The following is a 12,500-nucleotide window of genomic DNA, read 5'->3' as shown; positions in this document are numbered from 1 at the left end:
AAAATCAGCCCCATCTTTAATTAAGTGATGTACACTGAATGCATAAATAATTATAATCCAATAATCATTGTTATTCTGCATCTTTAGTTCTTTCACTGTTGGTACTTAAAGTATATTTTGGTGCTAACAATTTTACTTGTTGCTCCGGGAAACAGAAATAGGTCATGTTAAGTCACCTGAGCTCACCTGCCAAAACACAGAGGGAAAATTTGACTATACAAAACAGGAAAAAGCTGGTATCTGTGGTACAGAGACGGAGTAAGACAACGAACAGAAGAGACTTCCCTCCCATTACGTCAGATTTCTGCACAACATCAACAGCAACATTATTTCATTCTGTTATTTTAAAGTTGTTTTAAAGTTTAAATAACTCAAGAATGAGTACACGTGATATTCTGTGTATTTCACTTTGTGTTCATGTTGTCTTGAAGTTGTTTGTTTTCCAATGTTATGATGACTGTGTTCATTTGAATTTTATCTTTTATTCATACAGCATTTGGAATAACAACCTATCACCTTTTATCATATGTGCCTTTTATCTAATTAAAAATTTTATATAAGTTAGTCTCACCTGTTTCACAGTAAAGATCTCAATTCCATCTTTAAGTTGTTTTAATCATTTCAGTAGATCGAAAAACATTTTTATTCACGAAGTCAAAGCCTTTTAATAAAAGTCAAACCGATATAATGTTTATACAACAGAACACATGCCACAGAAAAGTTTCAATATTGTAGAAAATGTCTGAACACAGCAACACGAAAGGCTGTGAAATGTTATAGAGATGATGAAACAAATAAAATCACATTTCATATCATATATCATATGTTGATTTGAACTTCCCTCAGCCGTTTTACAGTTTACGCCGCCATTTTGACTTTGCGTTGGAGCCCAAAGCAAGCTCCATTTTGCTCAGCTGTGTAATGTTTCGTATCTGTGACTCGGCCTATGTCAAGAACAATATTATTCACATAGAAAAAACAAAAGCCATTTGAAAGCTCATTACAGTTACACGAGTGTCTCTGTTTATATAATAATAATATAATATTAATATGAAACTTCATATGTACACGCTGATCAGTACAATGAGGAACATCAGCAGTGGATCCAAATGTTATGAGCACAAATAAATATATAAAATATCAGTTTTACTTGGAAACCAAAGTCTCCTCACAGAACTGAACAATAATCACATATTCCAAAAATCTTTTACCACATTTGGTCTTTTGCTTTTTGAAATTTGATGATTTCCCTCTGCTCTAATGGCTTCATGTAAACAACTGCAGAGAACTAACAAATCCATTCATCAAAAAATATCTACACACATTTATGATCCTAAATATGCACAAGAACATGTGGTTTGGATTTAGTCATCCTTTTCTGGTGAGCAGTTGGTTCCAGTTGAACCGATGTAATAATCAATGAGATGCATTTTTATATACATTTCTCGAACATGCACAAATAAGCAGGATACATGTGAAAATATAATAATAATCCCGCCATGGTCCTGTCCTCTTCCCTCACACATAGTCCTTCCTGGTGTAGGAGCTTTGAGCCACTGACCTCGGAGCGGCGGAGTACGCTACACGACTCTGCGGGTGCACACTGTACCTTGCTGGTTTCTCTTCCTGTGGAGGACAACTGCAGCAAAGAATGGACCCTCCAATCATCAGCAGGCCTGCAGCGGTCCAACCCAGATACAGCGCTGCCCCGATCTCCATCTTCTGTCCAGAGGGGATGAGCGGACTGTAGAACTCGACTACGATGGTGTGTGCCGACCAGGAAACAGGCACCAGCTGTGCCAGAGCTGCCGTGATGAACGCCCCCCCAGAAGCAGCCATCACCCTGGCTTTGACGCCCTCGTCCTCAATGCAGTTGGTGCACTTGGCTCCCACCATGGAGATGAGGAGAGCTATTATACCCACGATAATGGATACGACAGTGAGCGCCCTGGCGGCCTGCAGGTCCGGAGGTAAAGCCAGCATGGAGTCATAGACCTTACACTGCATCTGCCCCGTGCTCTGGAACACGCAGCTCATCCACAGGCCCTCCCAGTACACCTGAGCTGTGACGATGTTGGCCCCAATGAAGGCAGACACCCGCCACATTGGCAGAGCACAGCTGACTATACTCAGCGCCCAGCCAAGCACTGACAGGGTGACACCGACCACTTCAAGTCCAAAAGAAACCATTGTTCACCCAGACAAACGTCTCCTCTGTGGATCAAAAGCTCCTTTATTTGTCCTTTCTCTCCTCTCACTTCCTTCCTATTGACTTTTCTCTTGCTCACAGTTTTCCTTGCTTCCCTTTCCTTCTTGTATGTTTCGACAAATATCTGAAGGCCTTCTTGATTTTGCCCTTCAAGCTCCTGTTGGTCCACCAGGTATGCCTCCTCCTCAAGGTAAGCACCTACTCCTGAATCCAGTGAAGTGTTGACTTGTCACGGTGCGCTGCTTCCTCCACAAACTCTCTTCTGCGTGTACGTGGCCGCTCAGATGTTGTTTTCCTCTGTTGCGCTGCTCTTAAGCAGACGATGACCCTTATCGTTTTATTACTATGTGGTCAGGCCCTCCTAAGACATGACATCACCTGCCAAACCAAGCCAATCAGGTGAGTCCATTTGCACTGGCCTCGTTTACCACCTGGGTGTGTTGGTGCTCATTTGTGTGCTATTTCGAATGAGTATTTTTATGGTTTAACCTTTTGCCCATGGTAGCCCTGGGTGTGTCTGCTTTATTGCTGTCAGTAGGTAATGAGTGGCCAGGGCAGAGCTTGTAATGTGGTTCATAGGCGACCACATAAGACTGTAACCGATGTGCAAACATGTACTCTAATAAACGTGTGTATTCGGAGAATGAGAATGTGTGTTTGTTTGCATAGAGAGGGAGTGTATTGAGAAAAACAGAGGAAGAGAAAAAGAGGAATTTAGCACAGATTAAATTTTAGCAGTATTTTTCTGTTTTCAAATCTTCATTTAAGTTTTGTTGTGACATGCCATATTTTATTGTCTCAAGTAAAACATGATGTTGCAGTTTTTATTGCAGGACCATCTCCACTGGGTCGCACAGTCTATAGGTAGTCATATTGTAAATCTGAGTTAATGAGGAACTAGAAATGCTAAAAATATGCTTTATAGGTATATAGGCTTTTTTTTTTTTTTTTTTTTAACCAACTTTACTCCTGTAACTTTGAAAATGGAGCAAACACGTATGTTCACATGTTAACTTCGGCAACCATCACTCAAACTGGAGTTATAAGTGTTGTTGTTGGGGACTGTTTTCAGCCATGGATTAATACACACACATACATATACAGCTCCCATGTTCATTGTAATGCAGCGACATGTCGCCCAGTGCAACAATGTGTCTTATTATTGTGTCTTAAAATAGATTTTGGACACAATGGAGGTCTATGGCACAGAGAAATACTTTGTGCCAGGCTTTAGATACACAGACAATAGGATCAATTGTTGGAATTATATTCAGTAGACTATCACCAGACTTGTCCTTTTTAAACATCTTACCAGGAAGTTGCCTTTGATTGGCCAGTTTCCACAGGAATGTTAAAATGTAGAACCAGCAAACAACAAAATTGCTGGTCAATATGTAAGAAAAGTGAAGTTGGATTATTATATGGCAGAGCAGCGTGAACATAATGTTTCCCTCTGAGAGAGACTGAGCTCAGACGCTGTGTTGTTCAGTCCCGCCTCACATAGACTGAACTGGCTTGGCCTGAATGACTCTCAGAAATGAGATCATGTCAGCGTATGTTCTGGTTTATTGTTTACATCAGGTCAGATTGACTCTATCAGTGTGGATCCATGTACTGTATATCTCCATACACAGGTGAGTCTGGCCAGTTTGCCCAGGTGATCATTGCAGAACCTGCTGCCACTATCGCAGTCTGACACACTTTTATCTTGTATACGTGTACACATTATAACACTTCAATATTATAGTCAAACACGTCTGCTAAAGAATGGCTGACCCAGTAACCGCGATAAGATAAAGCCTGATTAAAGGGGATTATTTGAGATTAGCTTGTATTTAGGAAGGAAATAAACTATCTACCAACAACTCAAATCATATCTGACTATCAACACTATTAGATTATTTGTTTCTTTCTTAAACAAGAGATATTTGAAGGTCCGGGTGCAGCTTGACAGACCATTGCAGTGCGTTCTCCAGCTAGCTGCTTAAAGTGACAATGCAGCCATATGGTCTTATAAAAGCAAACAGAGCTCCTTATCTAAACACAGCAAAGGTAGTTTTCATTTGGACTCATATTGCTGCACCTGACAAATTAAAGTCTGATATGTCTCTTTTGTATTTCACCAGCTAAAGAGGCTACAACAGATATCTCAGTCCATCCACAGAGACGCCTTTCATATTATGTTAATATAAAACATATAGATTTGTTTGGGCTTCAGGATTTAAATGATTAGTTATAACAGCAGCTACAATAAAATAAAATATCACTGATCAATATAAAGCAGTAGGAACAATGTCACTACAGTTATTATTATAGTGAAAAAAGCTAAAGTCCATGTGGGAGTGTACAGACAATGAAAGGTCCATAGAATTAGACTGAAATGTGAAATGTAAAAATGACAAAAGTTTTACAACATCCAACTTATTTGTTTAAACTTTTTTTTTTCTTTTTAAATAATGTAACTTTAATTCTGCCCTGGCATCCAGATAATCACTCTTTATAAGCACTTTACTTATAAGTACTAAAACAACTCCACAGATATGTTTCCACTGATTTGTACAGTGAGGGGAGTTTCACTGGACGTTTCTATCTGTGACAAATCGGTTTCCGTAAACAGCAACATCATCCATTTCCTTGTTGTTCTCGTGCGTTGGTGGATTTGTGAGAGTGTGATCTCTTCCTCCTCCTCACCAGCCATGAAAAAACACACAAATGAGCCTTCATCTAATCCAGCTGGGTGTGTTGGGATGGTATGTCAGAGGGCATGCTGTATGAATAACAGCTTAATCTATTTGGGTAACTGCCCAGGGAAATTCAGATAGATAGTATGGGTCAACTATTGCCAACACAATGATCATAGTAACCTAAATACAGGGGCTAATACACTGATGAAATATCCTTCCAGAGTGGATATAGTGATACTGTGTTCCTTGAAGAGCTGTATAAAATTGGAGTACATACATACATACATACATACATTTAGACTTAACCATATAAGAATGTGTCGCTATGATTTTATTCCTAATCTTACATCTTTTCTTGATGCTGGGAGGGATTTCAGTGTTGGAAATGTTAACAGAACAAGCTTCAGAATGATTGATTTAAATTTATTCTGGATCCGACCCACGTGTCCACCCCCAGGTCAAAAACATTACAGGGCACACAAACGTTAACTGTGAGTATTTATGCAGCATATATATATATATATATATATAGAACAGATCAGCTCCACCTCAATCATCCATGACATCATGAAACCACTTACACATTAATTAATCAATCATAATGAGTCAGTCATATAAAAATATAACATTAACGCAGGAGGACTTTTACTTTGAAATGTTTAGAAACATTTTGTTGCTGATACTTGGCTACTACTTATATGGCTGACACTACTTTTACTTTTACTTTTACTTAAGGGCGTATTTTTATGGTGTGGTATTGCTTGTTTTACATGAGTAAACCACTGGACTTAACCTACAAAGCAATGCTTGAATAATAGTGAAACTCCTGATACAAAATTTGACTCTTTTACTACATAGATTAAGTCATTCATTGCTCTCACATGTGACTGGACCACTGTTGTTTTCTCAAACTCCACAATTTGATTAGATTTTTTTGTCTGTAAATACTTGGCGTGTCGAAAGATTGCTCAATGATCCTACTAGACGAGCATGAAACGTGTGCAAAACTACCATAGAAACTGACAGACCTCCTCTTCGATCATCATCAAGAGTGGCAGCGTAATGTAATAGAAACTGTGAGCAGACCTCATAAACATGTCACACCCTCAATCTAAATAATGAAAAAAAAAAGTTTATATTAAATAGTTTTAAACTGAGGCAGCTTTAAAGAACCGGACTTATGCCAGTTTGTATTTTTCAAACAATCACCAGCCTTTCATTTCAAACTGACCAAAGATGGGGATTTCCACTGGCAGCCTTTATTGGGTCACTGGTCAGTGGTGATACTGCTCTATAACAGGACTCTCTGTTACTAAGTAATGAGTCTTCTGAAAGAGCCTTGGATTTAACGCCCGCTTAGAGATTTATGGACACATTAAAAGCTGCTTTGATGCCGCACTTTAACAACCGTCCAGACATTCTTCTCTCTCTTTGAGTACAGACAGTTGTGCGTTGAATTGCTGCATTATGAGCATATAAATGAAATGTACAAGTTCAAAACAAACTGCATGAAACTAAAATGACGGTCTCGGTCTTGTCTTCTTCATGTGAGTCATAAATGATCCTCACAGTGACTCTCCCAGGGAAATTCAGGGCAGATTAGAAAGTAGAGAAGCTGCTGCCTCCCTTTGGGCAGAGCAAAGAATAGCAGAGAGAAGAGTCAAACAAATATGATGTCAGGTTTTTACAGTGTTTACAAGTTACAAAATCCAGACCTGTCAAATATGTTGTATATCATATCACTTGCACTTAAACTGACCCCTGTTTGTTACCCTGTCCTGCTCCGCCCACAGCAATCTCACTAAATATTGAGTACAAGCTGTTTTCTGAGATAATCTGTGAACAAAACTCCCCTATATGATCACACTTACAATCAGCCTTCAGTCTGATTTACAGATCACAGACTGAACAGAACAGAGCTCTTCTCAAAGATGACCTCCGCCTTCATTCCACACGGTCTCTTCATTTCTCACATTCACCCTATTTTAATTGTTCCCAAAACATCAAGTCCAATTTGTAATTGTCCAGTTTTTTTGTAATTCTGTTTCTTAATGTAACAAGATGACTGAAGGAGTTCACATTTGTCTGCATGTGCAGCATTTCATGGAACTTCAGTGAAACCTCATTGAATCCCGTTGGTGATTTCTCGTGGATCACCCTGAGTTGTATCAGAGCACGCGTCACATGACTCGCACGTTGTGTGTCTCCTAGTTAAAACACTTTAAGTATGTGACTCAGTGTGTTACTGAGGTTTTTCACGCTCTGTGATACGGTATGAGAAGAAAACATACTGAATACTGCAAAATACATGCAATACGAGCACATCTACATCCAAGAATATAAATGTTTATAATTTTGATGTCAAGGCTGTTAGAGATGAAAATTGTCAGTAAATAACTCAGAAAAAGTCACTAAGAATTAAAAAAATACCAATAATTTCAAGTAGATATTTTCCAGCTGGTATTTACACACAGTGCCGACCTCTGGCCACAGGGCTGTTAGTTTAACTCCAGTAAAACCTCAACAAACTGTTTCTATTATTTTTAGCTGGTCACATTCATCATGTGCTTAAAGAAGAGCAAATCTAAAGATTGGATTGTGTGTGTGTGAAACTAATGAAAGACACAAAGTCCAAGTGAAATGTGACTGTAGATCAAAGGTGTGAACGTTTAGAATTAACATTTACATCTGGCATGAAAAATTAATTTTTAACTTTTTCCCCCGGTGTTGTTTCTCCACCAGTGTCACAGTAATCATTTAATTTTCTAACAAGGCTGTGAAACCACGGCGCTTATGTTTCTGTCACATTCCACTGTTTTTCTCAGGAACTGTCACAAGCAAACTGAACATGTGAAGCAGAAGCTGCGCTGAGTTAGAGAACAGGGCCGAGGCAAGTTGCTCAGCTTTGGAGGGTTATAGAGCAAAAAATGAATAAAAAATCAATTTAATTTGTGTTCAAGAACTACCTTGCCAGTTGCTCCCAGTTAATTTGAAATTGAGACTCGTGCTCCTGCCGGTGTTTATTTTAACTTTAATTTGACATGATTTGTAATATTTCACAACTATTTGCATGTCTGCCAAAAGTCTATTGAAAACCTAGACCTATAAAAAGTTAGACTGCTTAGAAACAGGTTTTTAATAATACTAACAAGGTATTTTTAATATATTTTTGCACAGTATTTGCTCTTGAAATAATGTATCTGATGATGGCAACTAAAGCGTCTTTACTTCATTCACATTTAATTGAAGCATTGATTTTTCCTTGACTTTAACCAAAGTGCTATCGTTGCCTAAACCGAACAACATGCAGGGATCAGGATCCCACCATCCACCCTTCAACACCTGCCTTGTAGTAAACTGAAAGTCCCTCAAAATATACTTGGTCATAGATAATCAATAGTATCCAGTCTTGACAGTGTTGGCATTTATTTTGACTCCAGCAACATGTCATCCATAGTTTCTGAAGGTGTGATCGAACAACATCACTGAGCACAAGACCATATTTGGTCAGTCTGAAGTTGACTGACTCCACCCTCCAGCTGCTTCAGGTGAAACTGGAGGTGGAGGAGGGGAGATGAAGAAGGACGATGTTCAAAAATAAAAACAAAATCTGCTGCTACCATCTTTTCTTCAACAAGATGCTTATATTGTGTTGAAATTGTGTGTTTTATTTTGCATGTAGAGGTGCACGCAAAGCGGTTTCACGTGTTTCTTTTTGTTAAACTTGGTAAAGCAGGGTGGGTGGGGGGAGGGTAAACAGGTTGTGGGTTTGTGGAGTTTGGGGGTGGACCTGAAGAGCAGGGACTGATGACGGTGAGATATTTTCCTACACGGCCCCTCCTCCTCCTCCACCATATGTATTGTTCTCCTCTGAGTCCTCTCCCATTCAGCAAAACTCACCTGACCAACAGAACCACAGAAGGACACAAACAACACACAGGCCAACGTCACTGCAAGAGAGGAGTGGCAGCAAACAGAGACAGCTTTCAAGTCACCACTGCAAAAGGGAAAGAAGGTTCATTTGAAGGAACAACAAAGAACAAACCTGCTGTCCACCATGGTGTCTGCTGGGTTTCAAATACTGGGCTCAGCTCTGGGGATCCTGGGCTGGATCGGCGCCATCATCGTGTGCGCCCTTCCCATGTGGAAGGTCACTGCTTTTATTGGCAGCAACATCGTCACTTCACAGACCTCCTGGGAAGGAATTTGGATGAGCTGTGTGGTCCAGAGTACAGGCCAGATGCAGTGTAAGGTGTATGACTCAATGCTGGCCCTCAGCTCTGACCTCCAGGCTGCCAGGGCCCTGACCATCATCGCCATCGTGGTGGGCATCTTGGCTATCCTGCTGTCTGTAGCCGGGGGTCAGTGCACCAACTGTGTGGAGGATCCGTCATCCAAGGCCAAGGTGGGCGTCGCATCTGGGGTAATGTTCATTGCAGCTGGGATCCTCTGCCTCGTCCCCGTCTGCTGGACGGCCCACACCATCATCCGAAACTTCTACAGCCCACTGACTATCAGCGCCCAGAAGAGAGAACTGGGCGCTGCGCTCTACATCGGGTGGGGGGCAGCTGCTCTGATGCTGATCGGAGGGGGGATGCTCTGCTTCAACTGCCCCAATAAGGATGAAGGATCCTACACTGCAAGGTACAAAGCTGCCAGGTCCGAGGCCTCAGCGCCAGCATCCGGGAAAGACTATGTGTGAAACTAGAGATCAGTATATGGCTTCCACAAAGCACTATTTACCGGAACAGATGCACTGGTGCTACTGAGTGTTGATAATTCAGGATGTCGCCTGATCAAAAGGTTACTCCTCCTGAGTGTTTGAAGGAAATGGATAGCAGGACAGGAACCGCACGCAAAGAGGAAATCCAATTCAATATGTTAACACATTTGTTAGTATGTGTATGGCTGTTAATATGACTGCTCGTAAAGTCTTTTCTTATTAGTATACAAACTCTATAACCTCAGTCTTATTTTGAAAATCCTCTCTTTTCTTGCCATGTATATGTGGGTTGTTTTTATAAACCATGTCTATGAGATTCATGATGGGCTGGTTAAACTGTAAATAAATATTTGTTTACAAAACTGAGATCACTTGTGCTTTTTATTTTCACACAGCAGAATTCCTTCAATAGTCTTAAAGTGGGACAAGTCAACATTTTATCGGAGGTCTTACATTAAACTTCTCTGTATTTACTGATTTTAATGTTAATTCTACTTTTTACACCTGCAGAGATACATAAATGTCCATTCACTGCTGGCATTGCCTTCAAAAACAAGGGTTCTCACCCACGCAGCATTTGAGAAGCATCTATTGTCTGACTTTCCTGTAGATCAGGTCTAGGTGTGGCAGAAAAAAAGAGGCACGGTGGCTGCTCTTTGTTCAAACTGTGAGCCAACGGGCAAAGGTATTTGTGATTTATATAGACTCTCAGGACACATTTTTCATTCATGAAGAGAAGAGCAAAAATTGCATTAACAGGAAATATTCACATCCGTTTGCTGTGATCTTTAACTGAGGTTCTAACTCAGTAAAGTTGTGCAACTTGTTGTCAGTTTGATCTTGATTTAATCTAAAGTGAAAAACATTTCCTACAAAGAATATAACCTGAATCCATCTGTGGTCTGTATGATACATTTAAAGTCCCTTAATATAACACACAAACCTATATATAAGGTGATAAGTTTTAATTGTAATACAAATGAAAAGGCTCTTCAAGGGTTAATTCCCTAATAATTAAATGAATATTGGATTAAGGAACTTTTCCTGGTCAGTTTGAGCTGAATGCACAGACCCAAACTAGTTTTTGTTTGCTCAAGGCTTAACCTGTGTGAGTGGGTCTGTGTGTGTGTTTGTATGTGTGTGAGTACAGGTGGGATCTGCAGCCATTGTTCCCAGTCTTGAAGCCTTGCTTGGGGTAACAAAGCTCGTATGTGTGGGAACAATGAAGAGAGAGAAAACAAGGGTTGTAGATATCAGGTCTCAGCCTTCCCCCTTTTGTCTGGGAGCACAGAAACTCCACCCAGAAAGTTTGAACCACAACGGGAAGCAGTTTTCTTCTCGCAGTTGGACCACAGAGCATCAGAGCACGGCGGACACTTGCCCAAGCAGTTGTGAGAGTGGCGTATGTGAGACCCCACAACCCATAAAGCCTGCGGTGATCTCATGCAGTCAGAATCGAATCATCTTCAAGACTTGGACATTTCTGAAACAGCAATCTGTTCTTACTTCTAGTTGACTTCTGGCTGCAGTGGCATAACCATGGCTTCTCAAGGTCTCCAGATGATGGGTATACTGCTGGCCTTCATCGGCTGGCTGGGCACCATCATCACCTGCGCTCTGCCCATGTGGAGAGTCACTGCTTTCGTCGGGGCGAACATCGTCACCGCCCAGGTGATCTGGGAAGGCTTGTGGATGAACTGCGTGGTCCAGAGCACGGGTCAGATGCAGTGCAAGGTCTACGACTCCATGCTGGCCCTGCCGCAAGACCTGCAGGCTGCCAGGGCCATGGTGATCATCTCTGTGATAGTTGGGGTGTTCGGCGTCCTCATGGCCGTGGTTGGAGGAAAGTGCACAAACTGCATGGAGGATGAGGTGGCCAAAGCCAAAGCTTGCATCGTGTCCGGTGTGATCTTCCTAATAGCCGCCTTGCTGATCATGATCCCGGTGTCGTGGTCAGCTCACGCAGTGATCAGGGACTTTTATAACCCCCTGGTGATCGCAGCTCAGAGGAGGGAGCTCGGGGCTGCGCTTTATATCGGCTGGGGCTCCGCTGGGCTGCTGCTGCTGGGAGGGGGGCTGCTCTGCAACAACTGCCCCCCAAAAGACGGGAGACCCTACGCACCTGCCAAGTTTACCCCTGCAAGAACCGCCTCTACACACATGGACTATGTGTGAGCGGCTGCAGAATGTGTCTTGAGATATTCAAGAGGATCAACTATTTCATGTGCTGAAAAATGTTTTTGCTGAAGCTGAAGAACGTGAGAGAAAAGAAAACTAAATTGCATTTCACTGTTTGGTCGATTAGGAACATTTCCTCCCCTCAGTTTCTAAATTTGAATGATTTTTTAAATATTTTAGAGCATCTAATAACACGACACAGCAGCACATTAAACTGTACTGATGACAAAAAGCCTTGATGATTGATTGGTTGTGTGGTGGCTTGGACTTTTTAGATGCAGTGTGTCCCTGTCTTAAGCTGACATAAGCTGTCAATTACCAGTTTTCACATGGCAGTATTTCTCTTAGCTCTTTTTCATAAATAAACATTTCCGCTGTTTTTATTCTAATTATGAATTACATAGCTACTTTTAGGAGTCATTTTAATATTGCAGACTGAGACTGAAGAAGTGATGTAAAACATCTGTAATGGCTCCGGTTTATATCAACTATTGCACAGGTTGCTGCACAGAGAAGTTGTGAAAACAAATATTAATGCAGAATTCTGAAAATTCTAATTTTTATTATTATTATTATTATACTGGACAATGTACACTTAAAATCTATCTATAATCTATGACGACACAATGATCACTGCTGGACTTCCAATTGTCAACTGTCCAATTGAAATACCAGAAATAAAGTGTCTTTGTTCACACGCTTCGTG

General features: G+C 41.0%; 3 protein-coding genes across 3 annotated transcripts; 2 read left to right on the top strand and 1 right to left on the bottom strand.

The window, feature by feature from the left end:
* Positions 1-639: 639 nt before the first annotated feature.
* Positions 640-2,526, bottom strand: LOC111647421 (claudin-4-like). The gene has a single exon (XM_023397021.2). It carries the CDS (start codon positions 2,188-2,190, stop codon positions 1,519-1,521), a length of 672 nt encoding a protein of 223 aa, XP_023252789.1. The 5' UTR covers positions 2,191-2,526; the 3' UTR covers positions 640-1,518.
* A 6,254-nt stretch (positions 2,527-8,780) lies between these two features.
* Positions 8,781-9,803, top strand: LOC111647428 (claudin-4-like). Its single transcript, XM_023397028.2, has one exon. The coding sequence runs from the start codon at positions 8,951-8,953 to the stop codon at positions 9,593-9,595; it is 645 nt and encodes a 214-aa protein (XP_023252796.1). The 5' UTR covers positions 8,781-8,950; the 3' UTR covers positions 9,596-9,803.
* A 1,150-nt stretch (positions 9,804-10,953) lies between these two features.
* Positions 10,954-12,491, top strand: LOC111647433 (claudin-4-like). The gene has a single exon (XM_023397034.2). The coding sequence runs from the start codon at positions 11,156-11,158 to the stop codon at positions 11,789-11,791; it is 636 nt and encodes a 211-aa protein (XP_023252802.1). The 5' UTR covers positions 10,954-11,155; the 3' UTR covers positions 11,792-12,491.
* Positions 12,492-12,500: the final 9 nt, after the last annotated feature.

The sequence above is a fragment of the Seriola lalandi genome, unplaced genomic scaffold (assembly GCF_002814215.2).
Source record: "Seriola lalandi dorsalis isolate HSWRI2012SDOR001 ecotype SW California unplaced genomic scaffold, Sedor1 jcf7180002054995, whole genome shotgun sequence".
Taxonomy (NCBI): Eukaryota; Metazoa; Chordata; class Actinopteri; order Carangiformes; family Carangidae; genus Seriola; species Seriola lalandi.
Note: the sequence above shows the minus strand (reverse complement) of the source record. Positions and strands in the feature narration are given on the sequence as shown.